General features: G+C 43.6%; 1 protein-coding gene across 2 annotated transcripts in view; it reads left to right on the top strand.

Moving 5' to 3' along the window:
* Positions 1–6,534: 6,534 nt before the first annotated feature.
* Positions 6,535–19,266, top strand: part of GRIN3A (glutamate ionotropic receptor NMDA type subunit 3A) — a 91,345-nt gene continuing 78,613 nt past the window's right edge. The window contains exon 1 of one of the 2 annotated variants that reach the window (XM_064140608.1): positions 6,535–7,254. In XM_064140608.1, coding sequence (XP_063996678.1) covers positions 6,535–7,254 — 720 coding nt within the window. The remainder of the gene's footprint in view (positions 7,255–19,266) is intronic. The other variant, XM_064140609.1, reaches the window with a different exon arrangement.

Below are 19,266 nucleotides of genomic sequence, written 5' to 3'. Positions count from 1 at the left end.
AGAGCGGAAGAAGAACCTCCCTAGACCTTCTGTAATGATGCTGTAATCAGTGCTGAGATAATTCCTATCGACTGGAGTTGTTTTTATCACCATCATATTAAATACAATGTGACAACAAAATGAAAAAGATTTAAAAGTAAAAATAACTACAGGCAGTAGCAGAAACTTCAGACAGTTATAGCCAGAGGCTTAGTACTCAGCCAAGTCATTGCACTTTTCTGCAAGTTGTAGGTCTGTGAAGGATTAATATATCTCAAAGGTGAGAACAATGGAGACCCTTATAAAAGGACCAGCAATGAGAAAAACATGACTAAGTGTCAAACTCAAAATATACAGCATGAACAAAATATGTGGCAGGTGGGGATCTCATAAAGGTTTTATATCTATTTGTTTTGGGAGATACACAGAACCACCTCGGACACAAAGCAATAAAACCAATTGATCAGATTACTCACAATAACGAGAGAGAGCAGTGCTTTCACCTGCAACTAAACCCTTCCTTTCTCATTCTGGCAATGGAAGCAGGTTTCACAGTGAGTATATTCATACCTGCTTCAGGAACGAATGTACAGTTTCAGTGATGGAAAGAAGCTGTGATGAAGGACTAGTCACTTTTCCCCCCAGTTACAGGTACCTGGAATGTCTTGAGATGTTCTCATGGTGGCATTACTTTCACAGGGGAGACCACCAGGTGGACTGTGTGGCACTGGCTGACAATGTTACAAGATGCCCTGCCTGCCTGCCCCTCTACCCAAAGGGGACAAAGGTATGAAGTGGTTCACTGCATACACTCATCACAGACACTTCCACTTTGACAGTGTCAGAGTTTGTCTAGGTTTATATTGTCAGAAGAAAAAAAATGGATGTTTTATTCAGGGAGAAAGCTGTCTCAGCCTCTTTTCTGAGGCAGTAAAGTAACACATAGCCCTCACTGGTGAAAATCTACTTCAAAGTGGCTGTTTGGATTCAACACTGGACCTGCCTATGGAAGGACACCTGCAGGCATAGGCCTGGAGTAGTCAGTGCACTGTCGATTCACACCAGAGAAGCACTATGGTGATGTGAAATTTCTCAAACATAATATCCTACTTAACATTCTTAATGCCACTTTAGATATCTGAAAGTACTTTCAAATGTCTTCTGGCTGGAAAGAACGTGGAGGACAGAAAGGAAGGAATATCCAGTCAATTTATAATTTATGCTTTTTAAATGCCAAATCAAATGAGAAACACAGCATTTCTAAATGCTCAAGACTGCGTTAAGACAATTTGAAGCATGTAAATAGTTTATTCCTGGCAAAATAGATTATTCCTAGTGAAAGAAAAAAAAATAATTTTACCTGAACGCTTTTTTTTTCCCCAAATTCTCATTTTTCAGTGATGATTATGAAAGGAAAAAAAAAAAATAATTCCAGGCTGACCCCAGGTAACTGCCTCACCTTCATCCTCCCACTCTCGAAGACTGCAGGCATACTGTGTGGTACCCTGCATCTCAGCCAGTAACTAAGGCAGTTTGAAAAATGTGAGCAGCTGAAAACGGGGCAAATCAATGTGAGTTTAAGCAATCTGGCTACAACGCTCTGGCAAGTCCAAGGAGCTTCTCTCTGTGCAAAGGGCGCAGAGCAACACAGACATGAACAGGAGGACAGCAATAACCTACTTCCAAATAAGCCAGGTTGCTCAGAGGAAAAAGCTTTGCAGAAGATCACTGTGATACACACAGGACAACCATTCTGCAATCCAGAAAGCAAACAAACAACTCTACTTTGAGAAATAACAATAAGCGAAGCAAGTTCCAGGTCTGGAGCCCCTATTACAAGAGGGATGTGGACATGCTTGTGCGTATCCAGAGAAGGGCCATGAGGAAGATCAGAGGGCTGGACCACCTCTCCTATGAGGACAGACCAAAAGAGTTGGGGCTGTTCAGCCTGGAGAAGAGGAGGCTCCAAGATGACCTTCTTGTGGTCTTTCAGTTTCTGAAGGGGGCCTACAAAAAAGCTGGGGAGGGACTTTTCTGGATATCAGGGAGTAACAGGACTAGGAGGGATGGAGCAAAGCTGGAGATGGGTAGCTTCAGGCTGGACATGAGGAGGAAGTTGTTCAGCATGAGAACGGTAAGACTTTGGAATGGGTTGCTCAGGGAGGTGGTTGAGGCCCCATCCCTGGAGGTGTTTAAGGCCAGGCTGGATGGGGCTCTGGTCAGCCTGATCTAGGGTAAGGTGTCGCTGCCTATGGCAGGGGGTTTGGAACTGGCTGATCCTTGTGCTCCCTTCCAACCGTGACTGATTCTAAGTGGATTTTTCTACTGCACTTTTCATTGCTGACAGGATTCCACTGGCTGTAATTGCGATGCTCAGCCACTGATCAAGGATGAATTGTTTCTGTGGTCACCATTTCCCAGTAGTCAATGCCATCAGCATTGCTGCATTTGTGGTTACCCAAGGTGACAATTGATTCAGAGGAGGTACATCCAGTTGCCCCTGTCTGCCTGGTCTTGTTTCAGCTGAATATTCAGCACCAAAAAAGGGTAGAAGGCAGCTAGTCATTTGGGTAGAGATGAAAAAAGTCAAGAATCCATCAGAAAGTTTGTGCTACCAGCAGCCTTGAAAAAGGGACTGCAGTGCTGCTAAAAAGCAGGATGCATTCTCCAATTCCATTATTAGACTAAGCCAGCTGTGCTCCTTTCTACATGCATATTTATGCAAATAAAGCAGAAAAATTAATGACACAACTTTCCAAATGTTACACGTATGCGCTTTGGTGTAGTTTATATCCTTTTTCAGATTCACTTTCTGAAAATATTCCAGCCTCTTAGGGGCTTAAATGTCTTCTTTTAAAAAGCCTTTAAAATGTTTAAGCACTTTGGTATGTCAGGGGTATTGTAGAGAGCTTCATTAACAGGAATATTTGAACAAACAGTAAAAATAAACACAAATTGTAAAGAAGGCTAATTTGTAATATTTTGCTACAGATAATCATGCTGAAAAGATAGCTTCAAGAACTAAAGCCATTTGAGTTGAAATTATTACCTTACCTGGGGAGTTTGCCTGCTCTGTACTGTTCAGGTTTCTGACTGTGACCGCTCACTATGACTTGCTCAAAAAACAGCTCCAGGCAAGAATGGTTTACAGCAGTAGTCTTAAGGAAGAGTAGAGGTTCAGCCAAGAGGTTAAGAAGCAAAGGTGGGTTAGGCCAAATGGAAGGGTGTGTTAGAGAGATGCAGCTCAGTCAGCAGCCCAAGCCAGTGAGAGAAAAAATAGCGAGAGTGTTATCTAATGTTTTCCTTTTTTTGTTCAGCGAGACTGTGAGCGAAGTAGACATCACACTGTTTTCCTTTCACAGCCTGTAATCTAGTTCTTCTCACCAAAACACTCTAGCTAGCTTCAAACTAGCACACATGACCACCAAAAAAATCAGAGATTGCAAACTGGTCATGCATGAACCACAAATGAAAAAAAAAACCAGAAGATGAAGGGACTGAATTATTTCTCTATATGGATTGATGGAAGTTTAGATTGGATATTAGGAAAAAATTTCTTTACTGATGAAGAGTAGTCATGCTTTGGAACAGGCTGGTCAGGATGGTGGTGGAATTGCCAACCCTGGAGGTGTTGGTGGAGATTTAGATTGGATATTAGGAAAAAATTCCTTACTGATAAAGAGTAGTGATGTTTTGGAACAGGCTGCTCAGGATGGTAGTGGAGCTGCCAATCCTGGAGGTGTTCAAGCTGTAGATGTGATACTTTAAGATATAGTTTAGTAGTCATGGTAGCTGGGTTACAGTTGGACCTGATGACCTTAAGGTCTTTTCTAACCTTAAGGATTCTGTGATTTCTTGTATAATTTTCAGAGCTGTTTCAATGGTCTCCTTCTCTGCAGACTTGTTCCTGTGCTACCTGATCTAGGCATATCTGTTTTGCAAGAGGGTTCATCCAGATAATCTCCAGATGATGATCCATCTAACCCCTGTCATTCTGTCATTCTATAAGTTAGAATAAATTTTCTGAAACACTTGGCTTTTAAAACTAGTGTCACCTCTGCCCCAAACCCAGTGAAAGACTTGCTTTCATAATAAAGTGAATGACAATTAAGGTCTGTTAAAACATGGAAAATTATCCATTCCTTTTAGAAATTATTCCCACATGCAAACTAGTAATTGCTAAACTGCACAGCAGAGAGGTTATGTGTTTACCAGATTTTTTCAAATCTGGCAGAAAGGATGCAAATATGAACAGTGCCTGTGGAGTTGTACAGATCTCAAGTGAGCTCATTCTCACAGCCTCAAAGCTAATTCCTGTGGTTCTGGGAGGAAATTTTTTTTTTTTTTCCTGCACTGAGTGAAATTTACCATAGCCAATGACAAACCACCCAGCAAATAGTTCCTTAGTATTGATAGAGCAGACTTTGAATATCTGAGATAATATAATCTATTAAAAAAAACCACACACACACACAAAAAAAAAAAAAAAAAAAAAAAAAAAAAAAACAAACTGCACAAAACATAAGGAAAGGGACAGAAGGAATTTGTGTTGGTGACAGGTTTTTACCAAAAGGTAAAAACAAAAGACTAGAAGAAAAAGGAAGAAGGGGAAACAGGAAACTGCTACTAACTCCTGGACACAGTATTAGCCCAACTTTACACACAGCAGCTGGCATAGTCAGTCTTTACCACCAGTCTGCCATTCGTAGTTTTTCATCTAGGCACCAATTTTGGAACCACATGCTTATGGAACCAGCAAGCAAGTATGGTGAGGTAGTAACATGATGGACATAAAGACTTGAGTCAAAGAAATAACAGTACAGCTGCACAAGACCTCGGTAAGACCTCACTTTTAAGACTGTGTGCACTTCTGGTGACCTACACTCAAAAAAACCCAAAACACACAGTTCAGATCCATTGGAGGGTGGTGACCACCTCTTTGATGCAGCATGAGGAAAACATTTTCCTTCTACACAGATTTGGTGCATACCAAATGAAGAAAAAGAAACTGAGGATATGATGTTTCTTCCTAAGTATTTCTGAAGATTAAGAAAAGGGAAAGAAGGCTAACGCCCAGAGGAGAGGAGCTGTTCAAGTGCACTAGGATAGGGTAACCGGCATGTGAAGAAGCTATCAAAAGATTTCTAACCACTCCAGGAGTGAAGGTCTGGAGCTGTGTTTTCACGCGGGACAGCAATCTGAAGGACACCACAGTGCATCCATAGAAGGCTCAATCAGCCAGGGGGAGATGACGGGAGTCCCCACGGGCGGAAAACACATTCATGTCTGCGGGCGTCTCCCTTGTCAGTAGGCTTCCTGCAGCTCGCGCGGGCTTTTTCCTCTCTATCGGACACTGTGCCTGCGGGAAAAGGCTTCTTCTGAGCCCCTGAGGAGCAGTCAGGGAACTGAGACAAGGCGCTGATGGTGCCGCTGCCCCGATCGGGGTATTGAAGCCTGAGAGCGAGGGTTAGAGCGGCTCCCAGCTACTCGTCACGAAACCCAGTGAACGGACCGAGGCAAAGCCGACACATTCCACAGCCCATCAGACGCACACGAACGTGCTCTGACCCGATTTCTCACAGGATATGGGTGTTCGGTCATTAAAGATCCCTTGCCGAGCAGTGATCTGCAGCACGTGTCTAAATATGACTCGGTTTGAGCAGCGCCTGAGGAAGGCACCAAGCGCCGCCAGCCCTCGCTTTGCCGACGAGCGCTGTGACGGCGAGGGACGCTGCGACGGCGAGGGACGCTGCGCCCCATAGCTGAGGGGAAGGGGGAGACTCCAGCATCCGCTCAGAAAACAGAACAGTAAGGGCTGTCTCCAGCGCTAACAGGCGCGGACAGCCCCGATACAGCACCCAGGCAGAGGTTTCGAACGGGGCCGTCCCGAGACGTTTTCCCGGGAGAACAAGCAAGACAGCACGGAAAGAGCGGGTGATCCCCCGAGAACTCTGCTTCCCCCGACCCAGGGCGGTCTGCGGGGGCGGCGGCGACTACAAGTCCCGGCTGCCCGGGGAGGAGCCGGCGCTGGGTTGCCGCTCGCCGGCCCTCCCGGTGGGAGCGCAGCGCAGCCCAGCGACCGCCTGCAGCCCCGCCGCCGGCCCCCACCGCGGCCGCACGGCAACTTTTCTCGTCTCCGGAGCCGGGCAGAGAGCAGCGCACGGAGGGCTGCGGAGGGTAGCTGGGCTGAAAAAGGGAAGCCTTGCACGGGAGCCGGGCCGGGGGCTGCGGACGGGAGCGGAGCTAGGAACGGGAGTGCGGTGCAGCAGGCGCTGCGGACGAAATCTGGGCACCGCAGTTTCGCAGGACACCCCCTCGCTCCGCGCAGGGCGGCTGGGCACACCAAGCACAGGGCAGCCTGGCCGGCGACTGCGGGGGGCGGTGCGGGGTGCCGCCCCGGGGCCGGGCCTCTCCAACCCCGGAGGGTCCTAGGGGGGCGGGCCGGGGGCCGAGCCTCCCCCACCCACCCTCCATCCCCGGGGCGTGGGAGCGGCAGCGGCGGCCCGATGGGCGGTGGAGGGGGCGGCTCTGCGCGGGGGTCGCCCGCCGCGGCTGATGCCGCTGCCGGCCGCCCGCGGGGCGGCTGAGGCGGGTGGCGGGGCCGGGGGAGGTGGTGGCGGCAGCGGGCGGCTCCCGGCCATGTGTCGGCCGGGGGTGCGCGGGCTCCTTGGGCGGGCGTGCCTGCTGCTGTTGCCGCCCTGTGCCCTGGTGCTGGCGGCGGTACCCGGCTCCGCGTCCCACCCGCAGCCCTGCCAGATCCTGCGGCGCATCGGGCACACCGTCAGGGTGGGGGCCACCCACCTGCAGCCCCGCGCCGCCACTTGGCCCGGAGAGCTTGCGAACGGACGGCGAGCGGGCAGCAGCCTCGAGGGGGGCAGCGCGGCGGGGCCGCGGGGCCGGCGACCGGAGGCTGCTGTGGAGCGGCAGCCGCCCCCCTCGCCCTCGCCGCGGGACGCGCTGCTGCTGGCTGTAGCGAATCTCAACAGCATGGTTGGGCTGCTGCCCTACAACCTGTCCCTGGAGGTGGTGATGGCGATCGAGGCGGGGCTGGGCGACCTGCCCCTCTTCCCCTTCTCTTCCCCCAGCGCCTCCTGGAGCAACGACCCTGTCTCCTTCCTGCAGAGCCTCTGCCATACCGTGGTGGTGCAGGGGGTCTCCGCCATCCTCGCCTTCCCACAGAGCCGCGGGGAGATGCTGGAGCTGGACTTCATCTCGGCGGCGCTGCGCATCCCCGTGGTCAGCATCGTCCTGGGCGAGTTCCCCCGGCGGAGCCCGGTAAGGCTCAGGCGGGGCTGTAGGGGTGGGAGACAAGGGGCGGGAGACAAGGGGCAGTGCCATCAACGCCGGCGGCAGTGGCCCCGCAGCCTTCGGGTATCGTGCGGGAAAGGGTCGGGGTCCGGCAGGCTCCCGGCTGGGCACGGCTGTGGGAGTCGGACAGAAGTTGGAATAGGGAGGGACCCTGCCCAAGTCCTGCCCGGAGAGAAGCACCCTGTCTCAGAGGGCCGCCGAAATTCTTATTTCTGATCTTTCATTACTCTTACATCCTCTCCCTTGTTCTTATCAGCGCAGGGGTAGGAAGGGATGAGCATGGTCTCTGTGGAAAGGCAGAGCTCTGTGGCAAAGCTAAGTTACGAGTCTGGAGTTGTACGACGCATTAAGTTGTAGAGAGTTGAGCGGAGAAAAGAGGGTCCTCGCACTGGTGAGAATCTGAGCTTCGGGAGGTCTTTAGCTTGGCTTTTCGACGAGTACTCCTTCACGGACTATAAGAAGGTTCTTAACGGGAAAAAGAAAAAAAAACACACACACACAGAGAAAAGCCACACAAGAAAAAAAAACTTATTACTGACCCAGAATGCTGTGTGCTGTGTGTGGGCATGGTAGCTGTTCACCAGATGACATTATGGAGAGAGGTTGTTCACTGTAACTTGACTTTATCTTTAGCTATTGAAAGCATTAGAATTTTCTTTGCTCATAGTTCATACATCATTGCTGGACAAGAATTTTCCTACATCTAATTGCCTAGCTAAAGTAATGGAATGCAAGCTTTGTGTCTGTTTGCCTAGCTAAAATAATATCAACGAAATTCAGTGTGTTTGGCTGTTGTAGGCACGAATAGCATTAGTATCCAAGGGAGAGCTGAACTTTCTGTCATACAGAGATGGCAAATTAGTGTTACACACTGGGGGAAAAATGATACTTCAATGTTTTGCAAATATATGTTGTATGCCAATAATCAGCATGCAGCAAAAGAGACAGAAAATGGTGTATTCTGTGTGGCACATACAAGAGAAGTCATGAGTGAAATGGCAGAAGCTGCCATTTAGTCAGAAGTAAGTTGGTTTATATAAGAGGAGCTAAACTTTGTGCTGATAATGTAATCAGAAAAAAAATATGACTAACAGAATTTCCTTTGCATAAGGAAGTAGAAACTCCATCCTTGATCACTGTTAGACTTCTATGTTAGGTTTGGTTTTTTTTTGGGGGGGGGGTGTTAGATTGTGACAGAAAACATTGGAAAGAAAGTCTCTGCTAGGCAGCTCCTAGTCTGTAATTGAAGGTGTGAGTGCTATATGCCAGACTGAACTCAGCTAGTTCTCTCTGCCTCAGCAAAGCCCACACAACTCAGGTTTCTGTAGACTGATGCAGAAATTCAAGGTTAATAAGTGTCACTGAACACTGTTATTGATATATATTTGGTGCCAATAGCATCCAGGTTTGCCCTTACTTCTACCAGCATTTCTGTTACATTTTCAGTTGTATCGAAGTCAACACCTAAAGCTCTTGAAAGACCAGATCCTGAGCCCACTGTCACCTTGCTCTATGTATTAAAATAAGAATTATTTTCTAATCCATGCTAGATGGGTCTAGTTTATTCAAAGCTGCCTGAGGACACAAGATGTGTTAAATGCATATAGTGAAGAGTTAGAGTCATTGCTCTTTTCCACAGGCTTCTAAGCTTCTTCTTTGTTTTTCACGTTATTCTCAGGGCAGAGCCAAATAGATCAATCTGTCCAAATCAGGACTTTGTTCTAAAGCAGACATTTAAGTGTCATTGTCTTCAGTGACACCAATGCTTGACATTGAACCTGTGCTGAATAGAGTTTTCTTTTTCACCTGAGCTAAAAACACTCACTTTTCAAGGTTCTGTGGGTTTAAAACCAATCTTGGTCTATTTCAAAGGCCAGCAGTTAATAAAAATGTATCTGTCTCTCAAGCTTGACTTGTAGGACCTGACATCTCTCTGAACATTCTTCTTTTGTACTTTCACATAATAAATCCCATTTTAAGGCTAACTCTGGAGGCAGTGCTCCACCAGACTTGCCTCACACACGTCACAGAGTTACAGGATTGCCAGTATCATCTTTGACCTGAGGAACTCCAGATATGTTGGCCCCAGAAGCCTCTTGTGTCTTACCACCTGCTCCAGGCAAGGGTTTCGTGTCACTTGCAGTGCGGTGCCAGCACTGCCATGAAATGGACTTACTATGGACCTCCCACCTCCTTGGCCTAATAGCCCTGGAGCTACTGACTGGCTGCATCTACCGCCTGGCAATTTTAGAGAAGTGTAAATGACAACTTTGTAGGTCAGGCAGATTTTTCTGATAGGCCCAGCATGAAGTTTTTCCAAGAAGAAAAGTCAGGATGACTGAGATCTAACCTTGCTTCTGAAATGTGAAGCAACAGCCTCCCTGAGATCACCCTTTCCACTGATGCTTTGGCAGAGCAATTCTTCCTCTCCCCAAAACACCACAACACACCTTAGGGAGGCTGCCTAGCATTAGCGTTCTAGCTTTAGCAGGAACAGAAGCAAGCTCAAAACTTCTTGCCCTTGAAGGTCATTTCCTGCTGTCTGCTGTCTGAGTAGCACAGCAAACGTGCTAACAACTCAGTGTTCATTGGGTACTGTCTCAAGCTGCTTCTCTGCAATCAGATTTTTTGTTAGGATGGTTTTAAGGTAGTAATGTTTAACAAGGTCTCTTCTTCTGTATGATGCTAGAGCAGGAATGTACACACACTATTACTTCTGATGCTGAATGTTAACTTATTACTGCATACAGAAGTTTATAGTGATGGTCATTGTGATTGAAAAATACTATAGTCTTTGAATAAAACTTCCCTAACATGGCAAAAAGCAATACTTAAAATGAAAAAGGAAACCAGAAATCCAGAATTGAAATACATTTCAGTGATGCCAGCTACTGCCCCAGTGACATTTGATAATTTACTTCAAACATGTAACATGGAGAGGAAATCCACAGTGTCACAACTGGGCAGCTACACTGAGATGTCTAGCTAGAGTGTTTTTGAAACTGTTGTGGTTGTTTATCTTTGAAAGTCTCTCATTAAATTGTACTCTCCTGAAATAACAAAAAAATAAATTTAAAAAAAGAAAAAAAAAAGAAAACAAAACAGTCTTTTCCCCATGGCATTAACAATCACAAGACAATAGCCATGACGAAAGTGTAGTACAGGATTAATTTTCATAGAAGTAATAGCTTTTGCTGGAGGTTCAGCATTGTGTGTGACAAAATGCAGACACGTTTTCAAGGTGCATCTGCTCATTTAATTTTTATTTACATATGTGATTTAATGACTAATGTAAGCTGACAGTAAATCTAGATTCTGTTGTGACCTGAAAAACTATTTACTTTTCCTAGTTTACTGTTGCTTTAGTCAATTTTCATACTCTGGGTAAACAAAAGTAACAATTGAACACCGTCATGCAGAAATCCTAAAAACACTGGATTTCATTGCTAATAACACAAGTGCACTGAAGCTTTAACACCTCGTTATTTTGCAGACAGCAGCTCATGAGCACTGATGCCACTGAGGCAAGGCTTGTCATGTTCACAGGTGATCACAGGATATCAGGGGTTGGAAGGCACCCAAACAAGTCATTGAGTCTAACCCCCCTGCTAGAGCAGCAGGGGTTGTTTGTATGAAGAAGCACACTTTAATTTTCATTCCAAGATTGCTAACATAATTTTTCCAGGGGTGGAACAGGAAAAAGATCCAGGGGATGTGGACTACAGATATAGTGATATCTTATCTAGTGCTACAGGTCAGAGCCAGGAGTGTAGGAAGAACAGTCCATAATATCTAATTTATAGGTGATACTATCAGAAACATCATGTTTTCAGCAGCATTTTCTGAACTTCAGAACTTAGGGAGTATTTTCAGTGTGTTTCAGATAAATCAGTAGCTGTGATTATCTTTTAATGTGAAAAGGAATCTTCTCAGAGCAACAAAACAACATGAAGTAAATCTGAATCATCACTCTCTGTGTAGCCAGTCCGTGTTTTATCTGGTTTCCTGAGGAACTAGAATTGCAGCATTGCTGATTATCACTATGACTTCCGAGAGGGTCATAAGAATAAATGAATCAAGTCAGAGTTAAAGAGTGCATTTCCTGGTAAAGTAGCATGCTCAGGCTCTGAACAGATGCTATGTAAAGAAACTGACCATTAACTTTTTTTTTTTTAATTTTTCTTTTTTTAAAAAAAATTATTTTCCTTTTTCTCTTTTGTTTTCTTTTTCTTCTTTTTTCTTCTTTTTTCCCCCCTTTTCCTTTTCCTTTTCCTTTTCCTTTCCCTTTCCCTTTTTTCTTTTCCTTTTTTCCTTTTTCTTTTTTTTTCTTTTTTTGGATTTGTTTTTAAAGAAATTAAGGTGTCTGTTGAAAACAGCCTTGTAGTTCATATATATCAAACCACCCTTGATGTGGGCATTCCCTTTTGGAAATAACCAGGAATACCACTGCATGTTTGGTATCCTCACAAATCACACTGACCTGCAAGATGCTGGCTATGCCAAGCACCAATGAGAACAGCCAGAAATTACAGCAAGGAAATGGAGATGTGGAAAAGCTTCCATCCAACTAAATGCCCAAAGACACTTATCTCTTCCTCTGAGCCAGAGCTGCATTTTTGCAGAAAACTGGGTTTGATCAGCCAAAAAAAAAAATTATTTTTTTTTAATCTCATTTTCCAAGAGAGACTGCAAAAAGCATCCTTAGCTGCAGGCTCTGGTAGTGCAGACTGTCATCACTAATCTCATTTAGTCCAAATGTTGAAGTTTATACTAGTTATTGTGTATATGAGGAATACGTGTTCACTCTTCCTTGAGATCTCCAACCTTCCTCACCTCTCTCTGCATAAATAGTATGGCACATAACTTTTGTGCACTTCAAGAGGATTTATGAGGGGTTCTTTGAGGGAAAGAAGGATGGAAATTAAGAAGATGTACAAACATGTTCAGCTGCTTCTTATTCACCTAAAGGTCTCTGCACTTTTGCTTGCAGTAAGATTAAAAACTTGCACGATTTAAGACACTGATATGCTGTGAAGTGAGAGTCCTTTCAGATTGACAGCTAATGTAAAAAAGCTTTGTGTAACAGTTTTGCTCTATATACTGGCACGCTAATTGTTTTAAACACAGATTTCAGAGCCATAAATGATGTTTTGCTGGCAGCTCTGTGGTCCTAGAGTCATGCAAGAGGTCTCCTCATTGTAACAGTCCTTTGTGAAAGAACAATTATGCAATATTTCCTGACTCAGCCCATCTTCTGTCTCTTACATGCTTTGCCCAGTATTATACATGGTCCTCAGTTTACTACTTTGAGAATGTTTTTCACCTTCGTTCCTGCACTGCACTAAACATTGTCAGCTCTGAGAGTACCATAGTTCTTATAGTTCACTTATGTTGTCTGCTGAAGCCAGACTACCTTACCTTCAAGTTGATAAATGATGTGTGTTGAAGGAAAAGGAGTCCTTGTTTATATTCTAGTCTGTGGTCAGGAAGCTCAAGTTTTGCGAAAGAGATGTTGACATAACATATGGGAGTTGTATTTGCACCTTCTGTATTTTGTGATTTTTCATCTTGTTTGATGCTCAGGCTCTGCCTTCTCTGTGTGTTGCATGCTTGATAATACAAGAAGTCATCCTTGTCCCCTAAACTGTCATAGTCATTACTATTTAAAACACCACTGAAGGCATCCAGTCATGTAAAACAGAACATTGCAGCCTAGCTACCCATGGGGACTTCTTTAAGGATAGTTTTTCTGTCAGCAAGTTTCATATACTCAGAAGCATGGTGCAATGAAAAGGAAAAAAAAAAAAAAAAGCCCTGTCTCTTTATTCATGTTACAGTGGAAGAATTCAATGCATCATGGAAACAAAACAAAACAAAAAACCCTACACCCAACCAAACAAAAATCCTTTTTTTCAGAATGAAGGGAACTGGATACAATATTTTTGCTTTCACTTCTCTCCTCTAGATCTTTAGTTTTAGCAACCCATTGAGACAGAAGAAGCTAGAACTCTGCTGGGATGAAGTTCCCCTCATGTTTAAGTGAATCCTTCGGTATTCTAACTTATACCCAGTGCCCTTTATCTTATCACTGGGCATCTCTGTACAGTGCCCATCCCCTTCCTCGTGACCTCCAGCCTTTAGATGCTGATAAGCATTTGTAAGATTTCCTCTGAGTCTTCTCTTTTCCAGACTAAAGAGCCCCAGCTCTCTGTGCCTCAGCTTTGCCAAATAGCACCTCTCAGTACTATCTCCAGCCTCTCTCCTTTGGAAGAAGGCTTCTCACAAACCCACTGGATTTGCTATCTTGCCACTGGGCTTTTGAAATTAAGGGGTCTTGCAGGCATGATTTTAGCATGATAAATGGTAAATATATATGGCATTTTGGCATTTGAAGGTACGAGAATTTGTATTTTACCAGGTGTTTCATGGCTTATGAAGGAGCGTATTTTTGAGGCGAAAACGTGTTTTCAAGCATATTAATTCAAGACTTGGTAATTGTTTGTAATGCCAGAACATTATTTAGTATTTCTAAATACCTAATATTTCTAAAACCCCAAATCTTAGAGGAATCTTACACGTCTTTTTTTTTTTTCAGGTTTAAGTTTATTCAACACTTATCTTAGATAGCATAAAAGTGTCCTTTTTTAAATAATACTTAGAATGCGAGTTGGGAGGCTTGGTTTGCACAACAGCCATTCACAGCTTTAGTTGTCATCCATAGTTTTTTGTATGTTTTTGTCTTCCTGCTAGTTATTTTAGGGAAATGTTTCACATGTCACAGGTCTACTGTCTGCTTATTTCAAAGCTTGAAACTGGATAGTGCGGCATTATTTGAAATAACGTAGACCAGAGATTCTTTGAGTGGCTTCAAGTCAAGGGTGAGCAATCTATCTCAAATAGAGCAAGGAGTTGCTGCCCAGATTTAGAATGCGCACTGAGCCTATAATTATTTAAGGTATCTGACTCTGGGAATCCTTAGATAAAATTATGCCAATGATCACTTTGTTCTTGAAATACATCCAGTTCTGTCAAACTGTGTCAAATCACTTAGTCAGCATTACAAATTCTGTTGTGTTTTCAGCTACATCAATTCCATTTGAAAAATGTGGTGAAGAGTTAATGTTTGGAAAAGGGGTGGAGGTAAGGTGGTGCCTGTAGTCTAATACTCTACCTGTGGACATTTCCTACATAAATGGAAGACAAGTGCCTGTATGGAATTGGTATGAAAACTCAAAAGCAAAGATAGTTGCCTTGTAGTTTGATGTGCATTTGCATGTTAGTCTCCTTTCCTTGCTGTACTTATGATACCATACTAGGCTCTGGAGAAAATACCTGGCTAGTGACAATATTTTTCTCAATCCTCATCCCTTGCTGCCTCTCTGGTGGAGAAAAAGCAGAGTTGATGTCAATTTCAATACCATATGTGATATCTTCTTTTGTGTTTTCTTGCTGTTTTTGGTGTTCACAAAATAATGTCTTCTTCACTTCATAGCATTGAAGTCTCACGATTCACTGCACAAACTCATGTTAGTAATGAGCCATTATACTATGGCAGGGTTAAATTGTTATTACTTTACTGAATGAAATGCATTATCAGAAGAATCCCAAGGAATACCTGGCTTTTGTCCACTACGTAACAAGTAAAATTTGGCTAGAAAAGACAAACACAAAGACGATTTGCTAGCAGATACTACATGGTGCCAAACAGATTATTACCAAAGAAAAAACACTCTTTAGAAATACATGTTGGGGTGATAGGTTTAACTTTGCCCAAGAATCTGTCCACTAAGGTCAAAGAAAGCATGCCATCTTTCCACTAAAATGGAAGCACAGCTGTGGAAATTAGAAAACAAAGTACCTTGTCATGCTGGGCATTTTTTGAGTCAATGCTCACAACTTAACTCAAAGGCTCCTTATAGATGGTCTCAGCTAGGGTGTATTTAATGAGTTACTACTTAAGCCCATGAAATATTGAAAATGTAGAGTATTAGAACTTGAGGCTATGCTGGATTTAGTTACACTTTTAAGCTATCAAATAAAATGTTTATCTCATATTCTGTTTGGGGCTGAGGGAAATGAGCTTGTTCAGCCTGGAGAAAAGGAGACTCAAGGGAGACCTTACTGCTCTTCTACAACTACTTAAAAGGCATTGTACCAAGGAGGAGGTCAGTCTCTTCTCCCAAGTAACAAGCAATAGGACAACAGGAAATAGCCTCAAGTTGTGCTGGAAGAGGCTTATATTGGATATTGTGGAAAATTTCTTTCTTGAAGCGGTTGTCAAGCCCTAGAACAAAGACAAGAGGATGTGGTGCTTAGGGACGTATTTTAGTGGTGGAATCAGTAGTGTTGAAGTAATATTTGGACTTGATGACCTTAAAGGTCTCATAAATGTATCTATGTTTTTAAAATGTGAAAGACATCCATGCTATCACAGCTAGAATTTCTAGATCTACTGTAATTAGCAGAAAACTGTAAAAAAGCAGAATTTATTTTTAAACAATCTAAATTTGTCTTTTGGCTATAAATCTGTGTCTCTGAAGATCTTACTGAGGGGCTTTTAAAGAAGGAAAGGATCATCTTTTCACTTTGAACAAGGAAGGACACTGAATCCCACCGTGGTACTAATAGCTATGCATTGCAGAGTTTATTCTGAATAGCTGCAACAGCGCAGAGAGAGTGAAGAAAATGAAACAAGGAAGCAAGAAAATTAGAAACATAAATGTCAGTAATGCAGGGAGAGAGAAGAAGAAAATAAATGGAGAAGAGAAAGAAGGGAAGAAGTGCCCTTCTATTTGTTGATTTTCTTTCTGATTCCAGAAGTGTAAAACCAAGAGAACTGAATTCTGTGTGAAGGCACTGTAGAAAGAGCTAGGGTCACCCAAGTACAGAGTGAAACAGCTTGTGTGAGTCAGGGTTGTCTTGATCAATGCTTCCCAGAAGGTTAGTGCAGAGTAGAGATTAATCAAAGGTAGATAGCACTTTATTGCTGCTGGAGGAGCTACTTACGAAGGATGTGAGGTCTTGGTGTGGGTATACATAGTGCAAGCCCTTTTTGCTCCTTGGTATTGAGAATTACAGGGAGAAAGATGCACCTGGACATCTCAGGACACAGTCTTACCTGATGCTCAGCATTTCAGAGTGCCAAGGAACAGAGCGAGGTCATTTGGATACACCCACCATCATAACAGTAGGCACCCAGAAGGGGTTTTCTAATAAGTGAGAGCAAATTCAGGCACAGTGGCTTTAGGATTATGCTGTGGGCATCATCAGCTGTTCTTTGCTTCTGATCTGGCACTGAAGGCCTCCACACTTTCCCAAACACCTTGTCAGTCAGCACCATCACAAGGAGAGGATGTGCAAATGATGGAAGTAACAGCAGAACTGAAAGGTTTAAGCTTGAGTAGGCAGCAATGATAGATGATTCATTTATTAAGCAAGTCACACTCAAGCAAAGCCATTTGTGCAAGGAACTCCTCGTCTGTGTGACTAAGTTCACAATCTAGCCCCAAGTGCTTCACAACTGTCACATCAAGCTAGTAACATTACTCTTTGTAATTATGAACAGCTACATGAAGAACTGAGAAAGGGAATTGACAGTGTAGCGTAACACAGACCACAGTGAGCTAAGTACTTGTTACATGCCATCTTTGCAGGGCAACGCAATCAAATGTTTATGTGCAGCTAGCCTTGGGACTTTGTTTTGGCTGTAGACAGGGCTTCAGAACATATCTCTCTTCAGGCTTGATGTTTACCACTCAGTCTTGAGTTTACTGTGTAATTTCCCCAGAACATAGTATAATACAGCCCAGAGCTGCTTGTGTCCCTGCAGCATAGCCTGTTGGTATAAGCAGAGAGCACGTGTGTACCACTACCATGCTGAGCAGCCGTCGCTGTCTCTACAAGAAGTGCATTGTCAGCAGGTTGAGAGATGTTGATGAACCTCTTGTATGCACCCTGCTGTACAGTCTCCCTTGCAGTGGATTGCATACACCCTTGCAGGAGTGGTGAGTTGGGAAAGCCCTCAGGAGCCGGCTGGAAGGTTTCCACTTGGCAGCAGTTTGAAAGGCTCTGGTGCGCAGCATGCTGGCTAATTAACTTTTTCTCTGAAATGTTTCAGTCACCTGAATCTTCATGGCTCCCGGCAGCAGATGGGGAGGTGGAGAAGGAAAGGGAGGAGAAGAGTGAATGTGAACACAAGTGCACCCTCAGCTGCCACTGAAGCACAGTAAACAAGGAAATTACTGTGATTGTTTGATTATTATTATACTGGAGAAATCAAATGTTCAGGAATTCAGAAGCAGGCACCATTTTTTCCTTTTCTTGCTATGGTGTTTTTGCTACTATTTTTTTTTTTTTTTTTTTTTTTTGCCAGCTTTCATCTGCGGTGATAGTTCCTGTTTTACAACGTGGAAAGTATTTGAAGTGCTTTATGAAAATCCATGAATGCGCTGTATGGGCATATTATAAACTCTTAGTATTTCCCTAAAGGCAAGCTATTCCACTTGCAGCTTTTCTTTTTTGTTAGGACTGTGAAGGAAATGATTGCCTGTGCTGTTCATAAGATGTTTTACAGGCAGTCTCACTTAAGACACAATTAAAAGACAAGATAGATCTCCAGGCATAAGCCAAGATTTTAAAAGTTAAGTTTTGCATTTGTTGCAAGGAAATAACTATTAGACATAGCAATTAATAACCAGAACAAGCAGCTGTATTATGCAGCAGGCTTTCTCAGTGGCACTACTGATAAAGGAGTCACATTACACTCATCTTAGAAGCACATTCACTCAAACCAGCTTAATAGAACTTTTCTTTTTTTTACTTTTTTTGCTTTTCAAATCAGATGAAAAGTCATCATTATGAGTTCAGAGTTTGATAATTTTCCAGTGCTATTTTAGATGAAAGCGTAGTTATTTATCACATTCTCAGTGTGTAGGGGGTTTGTTTTTAAGATTTTATTGTACTCAATGTGTGTATCAAAGCACAGGAAAAATAGATCCAAACTTTACTTGCAGCTGATAGTTGCCCTCTTCCTAGGGTGTACTGGAACTATGTTAGCTGTGATTTACATTTTCTAAGTATGTTAATACCATGGAGTTGATTTTATTCCTGCATTGGAAGGGCAACATTGTGGAAGAGTTATGTGCCTGGGTTTTCTCTCTTTATATTGCATGCAATGAGTAATAAACTGTAGAGCTCCAAAGGGACAAATAACAGGCTTGAGGCAAACACTGGGTAAATAGTTTGAGCAAAAAACATTGATTATATTTTAAGCGTTGGAACCTGAAAACTTTGGACATCATTGCATCATCGCACCATGCTGCACTTGCCAGACAGGAGTTTCCAGGAGTTTATGCTTATTTCCAGAGAACAAAATCAAGCAGTGCTTTGAAGGAGTGCTCTGCCCATCTGCTGTATCATTCCCCAGTAATCCAACAAGCATACAGCCTGCACTCGTAACATTCAGTGGTGTTTCCCTGCTCCAGGATCTCAGAAAGAGGTGGTGTACTGCTGTATGATCCCAACATCCCCACCTAGTTCCCAGTTGCACTGGTTGACATGGTAAACAATCTGCTGCCACTATCAGCTGCCTTCTGACTGACTGCACAGAGGGACAGCTCATGCCAGACTCCCACTGGCTTCTATAAAGTTGTCTACTGCAGAGCTAATGGGGAGGAAATGATCAAACAAGGCATCAGTCTTTGTTCCTCAGCGATTCGAGGGAGAAAAAAGCATCTGTTAATCACCTCTTTAAAAGTTCATATCAGAGTGTATCAGTATAGAAACAGGCTGGTGCGGTTAACGATACTCTTGTGGCCTCCGATTAGAAGTCTTATATCAGCAGTCAACACAGGGAAGACAAAATGGTGATTATGCAGTCACTCCTATGATCACCTTTTCATACACATGCATTATTTACATAACACAGGGTGCTTACACACGTTAATTAAAACCTGGGTTTGTTTTCCACTCAGTTATACT

This window comes from Pogoniulus pusillus, chromosome Z, assembly GCF_015220805.1.
Source record: "Pogoniulus pusillus isolate bPogPus1 chromosome Z, bPogPus1.pri, whole genome shotgun sequence".
Classification (NCBI taxonomy): domain Eukaryota; kingdom Metazoa; phylum Chordata; class Aves; order Piciformes; family Lybiidae; genus Pogoniulus; species Pogoniulus pusillus.
This window is presented reverse-complemented; position numbering and strand designations above follow the sequence as displayed.